This window comes from Balaenoptera acutorostrata, chromosome 4 (genome assembly GCF_949987535.1).
Source record: "Balaenoptera acutorostrata chromosome 4, mBalAcu1.1, whole genome shotgun sequence".
Taxonomy (NCBI): domain Eukaryota; kingdom Metazoa; phylum Chordata; class Mammalia; order Artiodactyla; family Balaenopteridae; genus Balaenoptera; species Balaenoptera acutorostrata.
The window spans coordinates 24,204,607-24,221,843 of NC_080067.1; the positions used below are offsets into that span (position 1 = coordinate 24,204,607).

The 17,237-nt window shown below is 51.2% G+C and overlaps 1 protein-coding gene across 1 annotated transcript; it reads right to left on the reverse strand.

Annotated features, from left to right (window-relative positions):
* Positions 1-1,445: 1,445 nt before the first annotated feature.
* NME9 (NME/NM23 family member 9) lies at positions 1,446-14,310 on the reverse strand. Its single transcript, XM_057545683.1, has 10 exons — positions 14,160-14,310; positions 13,773-13,822; positions 12,925-12,996; positions 10,794-10,910; positions 9,588-9,663; positions 6,691-6,773; positions 6,259-6,351; positions 5,172-5,326; positions 3,637-3,773; positions 1,446-1,716 (listed from the first exon to the last, which is right to left on the reverse strand). The coding sequence occupies exons 1-10, from the start codon at positions 14,308-14,310 to the stop codon at positions 1,622-1,624; spliced, it is 1,029 nt and encodes a 342-aa protein (XP_057401666.1). The 3' UTR covers positions 1,446-1,621.
* Between the last annotated feature and the right edge of the window lie 2,927 nt (positions 14,311-17,237).

Sequence of the window (17,237 nt, forward strand, 5' to 3'; positions counted from 1 at the left end):
CACCTCCCACCCCAGCCCTATCACCTAGCGCCCCTCCTGCTTTCCCCGTCCCGGCCCTGCCACTCCCAGCCGCTTCCCGGGGAGGCAGAAAGTTCATCACAGACACCAGCACACACGGGCCAGTTCCCCCACCTGCTCTTCTCCGTCCCCTGCTTTCAGAGGCCTTGCTCACTCCATTTATCACCTCTCATCTCTCCAGTGATGGGAGTTTGGCCTCCTAGCTTCCGGGGAGATGAGATAGCTGTCAGCTGGGTGCACCCCGAGCAGCTCATTCAGAGCCCCACAGCACCTGTGGTGTGGAAGACCAGGCGTCGGGCGCTGTTGCCAGCTCTGAGGTGAACACAGGCCAGCCGAGTCCCCCTCTCGAGGCCACTCACGAAGGGAAGAGCACAGCCCCACGGTGGGCTATGTGCCTGGGGACCTGGAACAGCAGATTCAACTCTCCTGACGGACTCTGTCAGGGAGGGCTCCCCTGGGTGTTTCTCACAGAGGCCTGTGCTGGTGCGCTGAGCACAGTGGGCAGGCATGCTTCCATCTAGAGGTGACACGAGGTCCTGGGAAGTGCAGCCACCCACCCGCTGTCACAGGCCACCCGGTGTCCCCACCTTCTGCAGCCTGACTCATCCTGTCCCCAGTGCCAGCACGGAGGGCCTCGTGCTACAGGCTGGAGGAAAGAGTAGTGCATCCATAAAGGACAGTCTTCTGGGAGCTAACTGCCCATTGAAAGAGCTTCTTCAAGTCATAAGCATGAAGGCCCCCTGGAGAAAACCAGCAGATGAGAAGGAAATCTCTGCCATTTGCCTCGTGGTGTAGAAGAACACAGCCTTTTCCTCAGTCAGCGAGGAAAGAGTACGCCTGGGCTCAGTGAATTTACAAATAAACCAAAGAGCAAACCGGTAAGAGAGTAGCTGGCATGTTACTATGCACAGGGGTAATGCTAGTTACTGAAAACCTCCTGTGTCCCCCATGGAGGGACAGCTAAACCAGGCAATAGTGAAAGCTGGGGCCACCACTAGGAGCGCTCAGGTTTTAAAATTAGGCTTTAGCCAAAATCAGAAACCAAAGAAATGGGGGAAGGGGGCATCAAGAAAATTAGATGAACCCTGGTTCCAAATGTAACCCCCAAGCATTGCTTTCTGAACATGCCCTGATTCGTGGAGATGAATCTGGCATATTCCAGGACTACCCTTGTGGCCTGGGGGGGGCAGCATGAAGATTTAAAGCTGATTTATATCTGCCCCCATGTCAGTAAGCCCTGAAGTGTCACATTCAATCTTGTTGCACTATTTTCAAGTCCATTGTTACCAAGTTAAGCTCTAAAATTGTTTCATCCATAATGTAGATTACTGGGAGACACTGTCCTCTGTAACTCAGTATCCCCTGAGATGACACTGTCATAGCAGAGTTCAATGACTGATGTCCATTTATTTTCTAAAATCCCAGAGATGGCCAAAAAAAAGTACATGTTCCATATTCGTACTGTTTAATAAGGCAGGAAAGTGGATACTATTATTTTTATTCATGAACAATAACTAAACCAAAAAAGTATTGGTGCTCAAAAGAGGAATTTTCGGCTCTGGAGGTTTCCTTAACGTGCAGCAGATATGGGTGCACTGACGCGTCATCTCACGGCCTCACCCTGGTCGCGGGCCGCCTCGTCCACGTCCTCGGGGGAGCACAGCGCCTCACCGGGGCCCTCTCCTTCGGCCTCGAGGCCTGTGGGACAACAGGCATGCTGTAGGACTTCTCGCAGCAGCCCTGTCCCCAGACTGTCCGCAAAGGAACAGCGGAAAGGGGAATATCTAAGTGCATCACAGACGGTGAAGTTAGGGGTCAGGGTGGACGGAGCCGCAAAGAGAGGTCCTAATATGTGTGTTAAGGACTTGGAAAAAATTAGGAGAGGAAGTGACATGGGTTGAGCACTTGATGTGTGTCAGGCCCCAGGCTAAGAGCTTCACGTGCTTTGTCTCCTTTCATCTTCACAAGAACCCTCTGAGGAAGAGGATTATTATGGGGCTATAATGGGCCTCTCATTATCTCCATTTCACAAATGAGGAAACTGAGGTCCAAAAAGGGAAGTAACTTTCCCGAGGCTATTCAGCTAGTAGATAGTGGAGCCAGGATTCAAACCCAGGATTCTGTCTCCAGGGCCCAGAAGAAGTGCTGGGTACGTGGAAAGCACACTCTGCTCCTGACAACTGAGAAGGCACAGCATACACGTCAGACAAAGGGGCACAGCACCACACCCCAACGAGGCTGCTTCAAGGTCATCCCCGCAGGAAGCTGTGCACTTACTCCCAGGTGTGGTCTAGGCTCAGACCCTTCTGGACTTGTTCCCTTTGCTCATTATCACCTGAGGCCAAAAAGTCAGGCTAACGATCTCCCAACATTCTCCCCGATGGCCCCGATGAGCGGTGCCCAGCCAGTTCGCTCTCCTCCTTTCCCAGAGTCATACCTACTTGTTTCCAGTCACCCCCCCAAAAGGATGAAGATGTCACATGACCCTGGACACATAAGGAAGCACGTCATGGGCTCTCCCTGAGGGCAGGCTCCCAGAGGAAAGCTCCTTGCAGTGCCACCCACACCAGAGTGAGAGTTCTTCCCACGGAGGATGGCTTTGGAGAACCACCACACGCACCTGGATGTTCAGACTTGGGTCTCTGGTCCACACAGAGCCAACTTCCCAGGATTTCTCAGCTCCCTAAACTCCATCACACTCCCAGCTTGTCCCTCAGTTGGCAGCAGGCAGCACCAGGATTAAATGAGGGCCAGCAGGGGTCAGCTCCCGCCCTTCCTCTCCTCACCCTCAAACCACCTATTCTTGCTTGGTTGGATTCAAATCTTGAAGAGACCATGACGAACATTTCAAACATTTTGGTAAACCGACTGGTTAAAACCCAAACATTTAGGCACACGAAGGTTATTACCGTTTCAGATCTGCAGGCAGCCTTCTCCCAAGAATGCCCCCCCTCACATCCTTTGCTTTTCCCAGGATGTTCACCCCCTGGCCCCTTCTACCTCCCTTCAGGCTCAACCCAGAGACGTGCAACACGGCGGCAGGAGCAGCACGGGCCGGGTCTGGTTCTTCCACTCGTGGAGTGGGGTGAGTCACGTGCACTCTGAGCCCCGTGGGTTTCTCACCCAGATTTGGAGGTGGGGATGACCCAGCACGCTTTTCCCAAAGTGCAGGGTCTGAGGGATATGAGAGCCACCGCAGCGATGGGCAGAGGGCCCTTCTGTGAAACCCTCTGCTTCTCGGCGACCCCACCAAGGGCTTGATGGGGCACGTGGAGCACAGAGGAAGTGAGGGAATGATATCTGGCCTCTGCCCTGGAAGTGGGCTTCCAGAAAGTTAGTTACATTTTCCGGGTGCTTTCCACAGGAGAATGCAAAGTAACTTTGTAACGAGAGTTTGGCTTCAAAGTAAAAATGCAGCCAAAAATGTAATGAAAAAGCAAAACTGTTACTCTGAAAACACAATAGAGCAGGACTGCCGCTAAAGTTACGTAATGGGCCCTGTTTCCCCAGCAGGCCCTTATTAGACGGAGGACTTGGTTACCACATAGTTACTGGCAGTACCCGCCCCCCATCCCCGCTGCAGATTTAATACAGACCAGATCTGCCTGGATGACTTACCCAGAGGGGCTTCCGGAACCTGGTCTGAAAACTTAAAACTGGGGAAGAGCAGTGCCAGTTCCCGGCGGGCATCTTCCGAGTCCCGGCTTCCGTGGACCGCATTAAAGGGCATTTCTGTGCCATGCTGAGCCCGGAGACTGGGAGCATGCAAAACGTACAAGAAACGATCGTCTCATTTGAAAAGAAATGTTTTGCTCTCTGGCAACATGGCCACCAGCTACCAATCAGCAGCTGGCATTTCTGTGACATGGCTTTCTCTGCTGGAAACGCCAGGAACAGCAGCAAGGATGATAGTAGCCGCGGTGTTCTGGGCACGTTGCCAGCGCTTAACATACCTGATCTCATTTCATTTGTGCGGCAACCCTGTGAGGGAGACTCTGTCATGATCCCCAGTTTAAATATGCGTGAGTTATGGTGTGAGCCCAGGAGCTGCTATTTTATTGCTGTTACTACGGGGGGCTAGGCTAGCACCCTGCCGAGGGCTTGGTACAGGTTGGCATAGTTAATCCCCCAACGTCCCCTAAGATAATACTAATATTGCTAGGACTTCCCATATGTCAAACAATGTTCTAACTTCTCTTTCTCTCTTTCTCTTTCTCTCTTAATCTGAGGCAGGTCCTATCCTATTATAGTTCCCATTTTCCAGATGAGGAAATTAAGGCAGAGGGATTAAAGCATGGATGACCCAGGGTCACACAGTTAGAAAGAGGAAGAAGAGAGATTCTAAGGTCGGTGCTCTGAACCACAACACTGTACAGCCTCCCACGACAGGTGCTCATATCTCCCTTTTATAGATGAGGGAACTGAGGCTCAGAAAACTGAAGATCTGAACCCGGGCTGCCTCATATATGAATGTTCCTGGCCCCCTACAACTGTTATGTCACAGTAAAAACTGTAGTTACTTAGTCTCTTGCTAATTTCTTTCCTGTTGGTGAGGCCTCTCTCCGCTTCAAAGGCAAGACACAGTGGATTTGGCATTGGTGGCGCTGGGCTGAATATTCACACAGGGCCAGGGAGCAGCCTAGTGCTGTGCTCAGAGCGGAGTGCTCAGACTCTAGGGGGCCTCAGGACACCTTGGGTAGGGAGTAGGGGATGGGGGTTGAGGAGGTGAGTCTACACTGCACAGTCCTAGGCCTCACCCAGAGCCTCTGACTTGGTAGACCTGGGTGGGGCCCTGGAATCTGTATTTCCTGGGTGAGAGTTGCAGGTGGCTCTGGGACCACGCGACGGGACCCTTTGGCTGCAGAGAGAACAGTGAGGACCCAGCTGCAGCCTTCAGAAGAGGGAAAGAGGCAGCAAGGAGGCGCCCAGTGAAGAGCTGGGGGCTGGATCAGAGGGAGAGGATGTCAGGGTCTCCTCAAGTACACAACAGGGAGGTCAGGGACTCCCCTAATGTATGACACAGAGGGAGCTTCATGGCCATCGGGGAGCCTTCTGTGTTCCCCATGGTTCTGGGCTGAACCTCGAGCAGGGCTCTCAGCTTCCTTGGATGCAGGTTTTGAGATGCATGCAAGGACCACAGCGGGTGACGTCACCTGTCAGGCTGCTCCCTCCTTGCCACATCGGGGTCACAGGGTCCCATGAGGGTTTGCCAGGCGGTGACCACATCCTCGGTGCCCTCAGTCCTGGTGAGGATCAGGAGGCGGCTCGGTCCACTGCACATGTGATGTACCAGCTGCTCAAATGCCTCCTAGCACGGGGAGGGAAGACAGTGAGCCAGGGCAGGGGCCCCAGGGCCTGCAGCAGGCCGGCGGGCCCATCCCACCCACAGGATGGGAGAGGGTCAGTGAGCAGCCTTGCCACCGGCCTGCAGGCCCGCGGAGGGCCCCCGGGAGGTGGGGGGCCTAACCACACCCAGATATAAGTTAAAGGTAGGAAGACGAGGCTTCGAGTTGACTCACTTGGGGTTGAACATGAGATAATAAGTTAGGTGGGAGCATTTAGCAGACCACAAATATGGAAATCATGTGGGTGCTGGATAACCAGGGGATGCGGCTGAGACTTTGTGCAACCCTTCCCCCTTCTTCAAGTAGCAGTACTCAGGCTTCCTTTGGGGAGAAACCCTTCCGCATTTCACTTGGTCCTAGTCCAGCTGACAACCGCAATGCCTATCCACCCCTCCACATACGCACCCCCTCGCTGGAGAGGTGGAGCCCAGGCTCGCTCACCCACACCCTCCCTCCCAAGTGGGTGAGTCACAAGCAGAAGCAGATGGAAAGTGGTTGGATCTGAGTCCCCCAGCAGCAGCACCTGAAGTGACCGTCCGTGAGGTTTTGCTCCTGAGAGCCCTACCCCTGCCTTGGTTCTTCTTCTCCCCACACCTTCTTATGCAACTCCTTCAACTCTCTTCAGTTCTGGGAGTCGTGGAGTATCCCTCCGATAAATTCCTTATTTCATCCCTTAAGTTGGAGTCAGACTCTCATCCTTGCTACCAAAGAATGTCTCCCTGATACAGCCCGTAATTATTATTCGGAGAGCAAGTTCATGGCTCACTTGCTGTTCATATTCTTGTTCTTCATAATACTCTATTTTCTCCCAAACTAATAGCAATCTATAAACACAATGTTGGAGAAGGAGAAAGAAATGAGAGTGTTTTGGATAAGTGGAAGCAGAGAAGCTGACCTCTCCAGCTCTGTGTTGGTAGAAAAGTCGCATTTCTGCTTCTGTCATGGTTCTCTCTTCATTTGTTAAAATGTCAAACCCAGCTTCCTGGATCTGTAGGAGATATATATATATATATATATATATATATATATATATATATATATATATATATATATATATATATATATATTCTAAAAGGGTAAAGCAAGACCAAATTCACATTTCAATGTGTTGAGAGTAAAAGATGATGGAAAAGGCAACATTAAAAGCAGTGGAGACCCTCGTCCTCCAATTCGATTTAAAAATTGTAAGTTACTTAAATGGAATTTTAATTAAAACTCCTTAGAAGCCTCCTTTCCCCCTAGGACACTGCTACACAATGCTCCACCCCTGTTTTTCCAACAGAGAAGACATGAGGATAGTCTGTAAGGTAAGCGTTGTCTCTCTTACCTTCATGATAATCTCATCCGTCTTCCCATGGACCACTGCATCTGGTTTAATGACTGCCAAGGTGCAGGCCTTCTCTGATGACACTGCAACAAGCCAGCGATGGTGCTGTCAGACGCTGGGCTCTCGGGAGACCCTCCGCAGGGACGTACAGCCCTGCACGCAGCCCCCAGCTTCCCTCCCCTGGCCTCTTGACTGTGCTTGTGCAGACCTAGATTCTAGTGGATGCAGGGGTCTGGCTCCAGACCCCAACCTCAGCCTGGCTGCAAGGGACAGAGACATGCAAGGGACATGAACCTGGGAGGGAGGGCGTGGGGAGGGAGGAGAGGATGGGAGATGGGGGAGGAGGTCAAAGACAGCTCAGGAACAAAAACCAGAAACGAGTCGGCCCTTGTCCCTTCCTGTCACCCTGTCGTGATTCTTGACCTCTAACTGCTGCCGACCGTGTTCTCCTCTCGGTGTGCCTTTTTGCCTTTGCCGGCATCTGGTCAGTAGTGGCTGCCCCAGGCCCCGAGTCGGCATGACTGTTCAGGGCCAGCACGTTCTACCAAACTGCGCCTTCCGTCTCCTCTGTCTCTGTTCACACTCTCCTGAGAATTGGCCAGCTCACTGTTTGGAGCCCAGGCACCAGTCGTAGATCGCTGGCCAGTCTACTGGTGGGCCGTGTCCATAGGTCCAAGCAGCTGTGGCGACGAGGAAGGTGCCGCGTGGCCGCCGCCCACCGCTCAGGCCCGCAGACGCCGTGGGGAGCCCCGTGTCTGGGCACAAACCCATCCCTGCCAGACTCCCGTTTGTATGGACTTGGCTTTGGTGAGCTACCTACACTCTCCACAGACTCTATATCCCCCCACGGCCTATTTTCTCTTTTCAACTTTTATATCAGTTGTGCTGTAACATGGCAGTATCTGCATCTGAGGAGGGCCTCCTACTTTGAAAAATCTAAAAAATGTGGGCTGCAAAGGTGTGAATCATTTTAAGCAAGCCAATCTATTCATTTTTCCGTGAGCACTATTTCTAACAAATATCCTATGAACACTTGGACTTTAAGGGACTCTTACAATAAATCCCCTTATAAATTGACCGATGAAGGAGACCGCCTAGAGGTATAGGGTGAGAAGAGAAGAGACCAGGGCTGGGGCCCTGAGAACTCCAGCCTGAAAAGGGAGCAAAAAAAAAGAAGCCAAGGAAGGGGAGGTGGCGGAGAGGCCAGAGAAAACAAGAAGGAAAACGAGAAAGGTCTCGACATCTCAGACACCAGACGAGAAGAGGGCTTTGAGTAGGAAGACGTTGGGGGCATCAGCCAAGCCCACAGAAGGATGCCATAGGCTATGACTGGAAACTGCCCTCTGGATTTGGCACCAAGAAGGTCACTGGAGCCTTGGGGAGTGGCAAGGGGGCAGGGGCGGAGGAGAGGGTGGCCCAAGGAGTGTGGACCACGTTCAGGAAGCTAGGCTCGGGGGAGAGGAAGGCTAAGGGCAAGGGTAGGCTTTGGGTAGTTTTCTAGGTGGAGAGACCTGATTTGGGAGGAAATAATGGGGAAGGGAAAAAAGAGGTAATCCCAAAAGGAGACAACAAACGTTTCCTGCAGAAGCCAAGTCGCTGATTTCCTTTTCACACTTGAAGTTTCTTGCTCTCCTAAACTGTGCCTCTTCCCTTGTTAGGATCCAACTCAGAAAGTCCTCATCATCCACACGTGAATAAGCAGCTTTTCTATTTCAGGGAGACCAGAACTTCCTTCTCTCTCCAGCTCGGTTCTTGAGCTGCATCCTGGTTTCCCGTGGTGTCTCAGGGACCATCGGGAGCCACCTTGCCAGCAACAGCCTCTCTAACCTCTGGCTTCTCTTCCCACTGTCAGGTCAAGGTGTTCTTCTCATATTAAAGGTTCAGGAAGAACAGCAATGCTCAGGAGTGTAAAATCCATGAGTTAATACTTGGGGCATAAGGGGAAGAGGGTGCAGGGCTGTGGGGAGGGAAGGGGTTCAGTACAGCTGACTTTCTGACACTTCAGAAAAAAGGTGAAAGAAGCTCAAACTCTTTAGCTCAAATAAGGACTAAGGGAACACCAGCATCATTACTTTATCTTATTAGCGTCACTCCCTCCATTTTACTAAGGGAGCCTTTCCTGATGCCCAGAAATTGCCATGAAACTCACAGTTGTTATAACTGAACATGATCAGAAAGCTGTGAAAGGTGCCCAAGATGCCACTAAAGGGCAGGAGGGACACTTAACGCAGTATGTTTGAAGTCAGGTGATTGGAGACAAAACATTTTATGGGTTATCTTCCCAGAGTTCAGATCGCTCAATAAACTGATTACTCATATATTTTTTAAAGACACATCAGGGACTTCCCTGGTGGTCCAGTGGTTAAGACTCCGTGCTTCCAGTGGAGGGGGCGAGGGTTTGATCCATGGCAGGGGAACTGAGGTCCCACATGATGTGCAGTAAGGCCAAAAAAAATTAAAAAATAAAAAACACACATCAGGGCTTCCTTGGTGGTGCAGTGGTTAAGAATCCGCCTGCCAATGAAGGGGACACGAGTTCAAGACCTGGTCCAGGAAGATCCCACATGCCGCGGAGCAACTAAGCCTGTGCGCCACAACTACTGAGCCTGCACTCTAGAGCCCGTGAGCCACAACTACTGAGCCCACGTGCCACAACTACTGAAGCCTGTGCTCCTAGAGCCCGTGTTCTGCAACAAGAGAAGCCGCCACAGTGAGAAGCCCGCGCACCGCAACAAAGAGTAGCTGCCACTCGCTGCAACTAGAGAAAGCCCGCGCCCAGCAACAAAGACCCAACACAGCCAAAAATAAATAAATAAAATAAATAAATTAAAAAACACACACACATCAAATCCGAGTCTGCTCTGCCTTCTTGCCATGCTTGTTGGTTCTGTACTCACCCGCATCCTCATCGTCACCATCTTCCTTTTCGTGGGAAAAACATTCATCTTCGTCAGAAAGAGCCTCATCTTTAATCTAGTACAAATTGGTCATGGACAGCAAGTAGTTAGCTAATTAAAACTCCACAAAGACCTTCAAAAACCAGCAGAAGCCGAATAGGTAAAGGTCCTAAATGCAGAGCAGAAGAAGAGGGTCAAGATTATCAGCTTTGGAAACTTTTCAAGAACCTTTTGAGTAGTTGGGTGGTAGGGAGCGCGGGAGGGAGAGCGACTGAAGACAAGGAAATCCACGCTGATCTTAAGGTTTAGAGTCTGCCTGTTTCCACGAGCATCAAGTAGAAACTAAGGAAAAAGAAAGATGAAATAGAGAGTTGTCAAGAAGACAAAGTAAGAACTGAAATGCAAGTAAATAGTAAACAACTGGCTACACTGTGCAGGTAGTACAGAGAGAGAGATCATTTATCTGTGGAGTAGGTACAAGCGTCTGTGATTTTCTTTCTTGGGGAAAAATTGCCAGTTTTCTGGGGAACAAATAGGATCTGATTCCAATCCATTCTATGAAAACAGGGCTTTGCTCTTTGGAACTGAATGCGTAAACTTGAACAGTGAACATGGAATAATGTTAAGGCTCATTTGGCAGCTGCTCAGGGCACCAGGAAATACTTCTTTCTACCCAAGGTGTGTCAGTTTTCAAAGGCTGCCAATTTTTTGTGAAAAACTCACGGTCCATGTTGTCCTGGAAGTAATTTACCAAAATCACAAGCAGTGCTGATCCTGTTTCTCAAGGTAATGACCCCCTTCTAGTTAAAGAAATGAACCCTCTGGGATCACAAGTCAAACTCGGGAATGAGAAGGGAGGGCAGGTCACCAGGAGAGATTTCCCCCTGAGGCTGACTCCTTGTACCCACTACTGGATTCAGAACTTCATGTCCATTTCTGAATTTGTTGTCAGGGCTCCAGAAACCCTGTTAAGAGATGCAGTGGGGATGAAAGGGAAATGGATAAAAGACGTTAAAGTGTTCTGGATGAAGGGGACGACTTCAAAGAAGATTTCCTAGTGGGACTTGCACCCTCCCCTGAGCCCTCAGAGGCCCCCAGCCAGCGTGGGCATTTAATGCAGCTTCCCAGGGACAGTGAAGACATTGGCGGGGCAGGGGAGGGACCTGCTGGCCTGGCCTGGGAGACACTTGTGAGCTGGCCGCTTACCACTCTCCGTTCTCTGCCTTCGGCCAGCACCCTCTTTTCAGCCTGCAGCTGCTCTCGGATGGTTTTCTGCAGCAGCGGGGCATTTGCTCCTCTAACCAGTGCCACCAGCTCCCCTCCCTAGAATACAGCACAGATATCCTGCTCAGACCACACGATGGGCAACCTCTTTCAAGAGACATGAGGGTCCAAGAGCTTTGTTTAGGAGCATGCCCAAGGTCAAGGTCTGTGGACCCCAGGCCCACAGCCTCCATCCACTTCTCTGCCCCCTACCCCACGCCCCTCCCTTCAAAACTTCCTTCAGGACAGCGGGGAGTCAGGTGGGGGAGGACCAGGGCACACCGGGTTGTGAGTGACTAAAGTGTGGCCTTTCCTTGGCTCCTTCACCCAACAAGTATCAACTGAGCACTTACTATGCCAACACCAAGACAGAGGCAGAGAACAGAAACACTAAACATGAAAAGACATAGCTGCCACCCTCAGTGAGTGGGGTGTCGAGTGGGGAGAGAGGTGGTCGTGTCAGAGAAACAGTTACAATAGAATAAGAACATTGCTTTCATGGGGTACTTGGGATTTGGGGCAAGAATTGATCCCCAGCTCCATCTGGGGTGGTCAGGGAAGACCTCACAGTGGAGGTGGTGTTCCCGGTGAACCTGAGTTTACCGCCTTCGCTTTTTCAGAAGTCTCCCTGCCCGTCGTCACTCATGGAAGTTCACGTGCACTGGGTTCTCCTTCTGTTTCCATCCCACCCTCAGAGGACCACCGCTGTGTGACTGTGATGAGTTGCCGCATGTTCCCACACGGCCAGTGATGATTTATGCTTTAATCCCGCACCCTCCGGGCTCAAGCAGGCAAACCACTGCGGTAATGATCCCATTTCTGCACCTGAGCTCTGATGCCAGTTTGGCAGAGGGCACTTTCATCTCAGTGCTTCCCACCCCTGCTCCCTCCCCCACCAGTTTTCTTCGTAAAACTTCAGTCTCCCTCCCGAAAGCAAGCCGAAGCTCAAATAATGTTTCACCATAAGCTTCCAACTTGTAATACTTGCAGTGCCGAGGGCAGGAGCCCAAAGTTTTCCAAACTAAACAACTCTGGCCCCGGTGGGCAGACCCCAGTTTCCCTGACTGTGCTATGAGGGGCTGGACTGGGTCGGGAGGAGAACATCAATCCACTGTCTTCAGGCCCCGGCAGGTGACCTAAACCCAGGAAGCCAGGTGTGAGACAGCGGGCCCTCAGGGGCCTGGAGCACCGCGTGGATGTCGCAGCCGAAGGCAGCCAGACGACCCTTCAAACGCTGAACCACTGGCCGTCATCAATCACCCCTCTCATTTCTGACTTTGTGTCAACATATCTTCACATTTTACAATGAAACAAAGGTGAATACAAAGCTTGTCTACCCCACAAAGGAGCTTTCATGTTTGCTGAGAAGTCCCCTCTGCAGATGTCTCCAGACTCTGCACTGAGAGTGAGACCTCAGTCAAGAGGTTCACTAGGGACTTCCCTGGTGGCTCAATGGTTAAGAATCCACTTGCCAATGCAGGGGACACAGGTTCGATCCCTAGTCCCAGGAAGATCCCACATGCCGCGGAGCAACTAAGCCTGTGCACCACAACTACCGAGCCTGTGCTCTAGAGCCTGCGAGCCACAACTACTGAGCCCACGTGCCACAACTACTGAGCCCACGTGCCACAACTACTGAGCCCACGTGCCACAACTACTGAAGCCCGAGTGCCTAGAGCCCGTGCTCCACAACAAGAGAAGCCACTGCAGTGAGAAGCCCACGCACTGCAATGAAGAGTAGCCCCCGCTCGCTGCAACTAGAGAAAGCCTGTGAGCAGCAACGAAGACCCAACACAGCCAAAAACAAACAAATAAATAAACAAGAGGTTCACGAACCAGAAAGAGCACAGGCCTCTGAGTGGGTCCTGCTCTGTCCCGGGTACTGCCCTCAGGAAGGCCCCAAGCCCAGAATGACTGCCCAGATTAAGGGCATCTGTCCTCGGCCAAAATAATAGAGTCAGGGAGGAAACAGCGTTCACTTGCTGGGAGCGGTACGGCCTCTTGGTGACAAGCATCCATCTGAACCCTCGTGATGTGCAGCCGTGGGACAGTTCTGGACTGAAAATGTACTTACTGCATAAAACAGAAAGGTCGGCTCGCACCTCCCTCTGTATTTTTCAAGGACATCAAGACAGTCTGCCTCTGCCTAAAGGAAACAGGCTGTCAGCAGGCCAGGTGCAGGGACAGGATGGCGGGAGAACCGTGCGGGACACACACACACCACACCCCCCATACAGAGCACATACACATCCATGTCACATGCACACACCACACACACACACACACACACACACACACACACCACACACACATACTACCAGCACACACATACTGCTACACATGCACGCACATACATTACGCATAATATACACACATCACACCCTCCCACATACCACACGCCACATATACACACACACCACACACGTACATTACACATAACATACACACACACAGTGACTGCCCTCCCCAGGTGGAGTCCTGGCTTGCTCTCTCTCATGCTTCTCCTTCTAATGCCTTTTCATCAGAATCGTAACAACTGTCAACATACCGGTAAGAGTGTTGCCAGTGTAGTTTTCTGAGGAATAAAATAAGGAGGATGTGACAGTTTGTCCTGCTCCGGATCAAGGGAGCTCCACCACTAACATCCCTCATCTGCCCCAAGTGGCAACAACGGAGGAGGGTCCTGAGCTCACTTCCGGGTCTGATAAAGCTCCCCACCCAGACCTCTCCTCCACTCACTCCACAGAAGCCTCACAACCCACCCCCACGGGAGGAGTGCAGGCCCTGGAAGGCCAGCTTCTCGAGAGTTAACGTCAGGGAGAGTCTCGCCTGTGTTCACCGTCTCTGAGCCTCAACCCATGCAGCGCATCCAGTGTCTCTTGCACGCTTCTCTGGAAGTGATTCCCATTTCCGTACACTGACCTGAGTAAACGTTTGCTGAAAGTTCCCCTTTAAGGAGCAAGGATAGAAATCTTAAACCCTGTGCTCTGGAAGTGAAACTTCAGGGTTCACAGTGCCCACGAGCCAAGAGGGAGCGTTAGCCTTAAAGTGGCCGCACGCCTTCCCGGCTCCAGCATCCGGGGCAGCCGAGCCCACAGGGACTGTCGCGAGGCAGGGTGGGGAGGAGGCTTCCTCTCTAGAGAAACTGGTATCAGCAAAAAATCCACAACGGATGCCTTGTCGATGATCTGAAAAAGGCCCCTCAAACTTCCTGTTCCTGTTTTTAAATTTTTAAGTTTTTTACAAGTTGTGTGACATTGTGCTGAGAGAGGACCTTACTAATGCAAAATGCAGGAGGTCCAGGCCGACCTCGATCCTCATCTTCTGGAAGAGGCTCACCACGGGCGTGCAGGGGCCGCACCAGCCTTGGTAGACGTCGACGACTGCGTGGGACCAAGAAGCAGGAGCGCTCAGCGGGCACCAGCGCCCAGCGCGTCAGGCAAAATTGATACCTGCCCATTCCAACCCCCTCCGAAGGGTATCTGTTTGCAGGGATATTTATTTCATGGTTAAAGGGATTTATTATCCCAGCAGAGTATGAGCGAGTGTGGAAACACAGCTTTCCCTCATGAACTCAGTGCTCTGAATTCTAAACACAATGAAGTGAGTATGGTGGAAAATCGCTTACTTAACACAAATCCTTTGCCTTAAGGAATTTTCAGCTACGTTCAGGGCCAGGCCTAGCACAGAGAAGCCCTCAGTAAGTATTTGAAATGGACTGAAACTATCTCTTCTAAAAGGAAGAGGTCACTGTAGGTGACCTATCAGCATGCAATCAACTCTTAGCTACTTTGCAAATAAACATAACATTAACCTTTCCTCCTGATGCATTGGAAGCCCTTGCTTTGGGTAAAGGAGAGTTTTATCTTTAAAACTTTACTTTATCAAATCAACATTATTCTCCTGGAAAGTGAACCTGAGAGAGACCTAGGTGGAAACTGGGGTGCCTTCTGCTTTGGTCCCAGTCTCTGGTGTGTGGTGGGACTGGGTGTGAGGGACCTTCTTGTCTGATTGCACTAGACCCCGAGGCCTGTAAGAAGCTAAGCAGCGAAGCCAACACATGTGCACCGGATACGCACCAGACCTGCCCAGCCCAGTCGGACGCAGCAAGTAAGTGCTAGATGGTGATGGACCGGTGGTCACATTTGAAGGAAGGATGTCTTCCTAAAGACCTCAGCCCTCAGAGCTCATGCCTGATCCACACAGGGGGTGTTTCTGTTCTGCAGTTAGAGGGCATCATCATGGGGAGAGAGTGTGGACACTGCTTATAAACTATCAGCCCTGCCAGTTTTAATAGCATGCAATTTGCGATTTTACTTTTTGAAGATTCACATTTCAAAATTTTCACGTCATATGAGAACTGTTAATAAACCATGATATAAATTATCTTTTTTTTTTTTTTCCCTTTGGCCATGCCACACGGCTTGCGGGATCTTAGTTCCCCGATCAGAGATTGAACCCGGGTCCTCAGCAGTGAAAGATCAGAGTCCTAATCACTGTACCACCAGGGAATTCCCTAAATTATCATTATTAAAATTAGCATAGACTCTGGCAGCACTGTCTTAACGCTGTACTGTAGGACTCAGGGGAGCAGGCTTTGCAGTGGAGAGGCGACCTGCATTGGGCATCGTGGAAATGCCAGGCTTGGACCGGCAGAGAGGGAGGCCATGGTGGGAAGCATGGTGGGGGAGTACGGGGGCCACTGCGGTTGGGCTGATCAGTGGTGGCAGAGATCACTGGAGGAGTGGGGAATGTGGGTTTGAGGAGTTCCATCCTGATTTACTAGGCAACAAGGGTTCACAGTAAGTTTTAGAAAGGAGAGAGAGTTAATATTTACTGAGCTACGAGAGGGCATCTGCACTTTGCTTTTCTCTCAAAAAATCCAGCAAGATAGGTATCATTTTCCTACCATAGAAATGAGGAATAAAATAACCAACCCAGGGGCTTCCCTGGTGGCGCAGTGGTTGGGAGTCTGCCTGCCAATGCAGGGGACGTGGGTTTGAGCCCTGGTCTGGGAAGATCCCACATGCCGCGGAGCAACTCGGCCTGTGAGCCACAATTACTGAGCCTGCGCGTCTGGAGCCTGTGCTCGGCAACGAGAGGCCACGATAGTGAGAGGCCCGCACACCGCAATGAAGAGTGGCCCCCGCTTGCCACAACTAGAGAAAGCCCTCGCACAGAAATGAAGACCCAACAAAAGCCATACATACATACATACATAAAAAAAAAAAAAAAAAAAACCAACCCAAGGTAAAAAAATAAATAAATAAAAATTCTCAAGCAGCAGACCTGAGTTTTGGACCGAGGTTTGTCTGATGCCACAGCCTGTGCTCTTTCAATGACTCCGGGAAAGAAGATGCATGAATTCAAGAGTATGGGTTAGTTCAACCAAGCAACATAGTTTTGCAGAGAAAGTGAGAGCCAGGCTGGGTTTAACAGGGACGAGGAAGCCAGACACAGGGGTGGCTGTGTTGAGGGAGGGGAGAAACGAAGGAATCCCTGAGACTTTGAAAATGTAGTGGAAAGACTGGGGGTGGCAGTCCTGTGGGTGTGAGAAGGACCACCTTTGAGCCCGGCAGAGAGAAAGAACTGGGTGGAGGCAGGGAGAGAGCATCTGGGGAGGGAGGAAAGTGAACTAGATTCCAGACACGTCGCATTTCCAGTACCGACCAGAGAGTCTAGGGCAAATAGCCCCAAAGTCAGCCAGACACCAGCAGGGGCAAGAGAGAAGGATCTGGTCCTCCTCAACATCCAGGTGGAGGACAAAGTTTCTTTGAGGCTCCTTTGAGGACAACAGCTTCACAGTTGAGGGATTTGGAGATTTCAGTAGACCACAGGAATGGGAGAGAAAGGCATTTGGGTGACTCCAGGAAAAAAATCCTTGAAGAATTAGAAGACCCTGTATCCAGGCCCACCAAGGAGACCAGGTTCAAGCCCTGGCAGGAAAAAATTGGGACCCAATTAGCTGCCAATCTCTATGCAGGGTTTGCATTGCTAGGTCAGCCTACTCATTTGCACCAGCTTCCCATCTCCTCTTGCACTCCCTGCCTCTACAAGGAGTGGTGGGGACGAAGGCACACTTCGCATAGTTGTGGGAGAGAGGTGGCTGAGGGCAGGAGAGGAAGTTATGAAGAGATTGACTCTGAAAGGCAGGAAGCAGAAAGAGAAGGAAGGAAAGGAATGGCAGAGAAAATGAAAAGGGGAGGGGGGTGTGTGTGTAAATCTGAATAGACTTTTGCATGTTTGAAGGCAGATGGAAGTGAGCCAGCAGAAGACCAGAGTTCCAAGATGGCTGACCTTGGAAGCCAATCTCTGCTGGTTCTAGAAAGAGGGAAGAGCCTGAGTTCCTGGCGACTGCTTGATGAGGAGGGGCAGACGAGCCCCTGC

What these genes read in the sequence shown, in the direction of transcription:
- NME9 (XM_057545683.1), bottom strand. Translation starts at nt 14,310, where the DNA reads ATGGGCAGGTATCAATTTTGCCTGACGCGCTGGGCGCTGGTGCCCGCT. An exon ending in AGGAGGGAGCAGCCTGACAG is followed by an intron (nt 3,774 to 5,171) that starts GTGACGTCACCC and finishes GCATGCTCCCAG; the next exon opens with TCTCCGGGCTCAGCATGGCA. An exon ending in GGTTCCGGAAGCCCCTCTGG is followed by an intron (nt 1,717 to 3,636) that starts GTAAGTCATCCA and finishes GTTGTCCCACAG; the next exon opens with GCCTCGAGGCCGAAGGAGAG.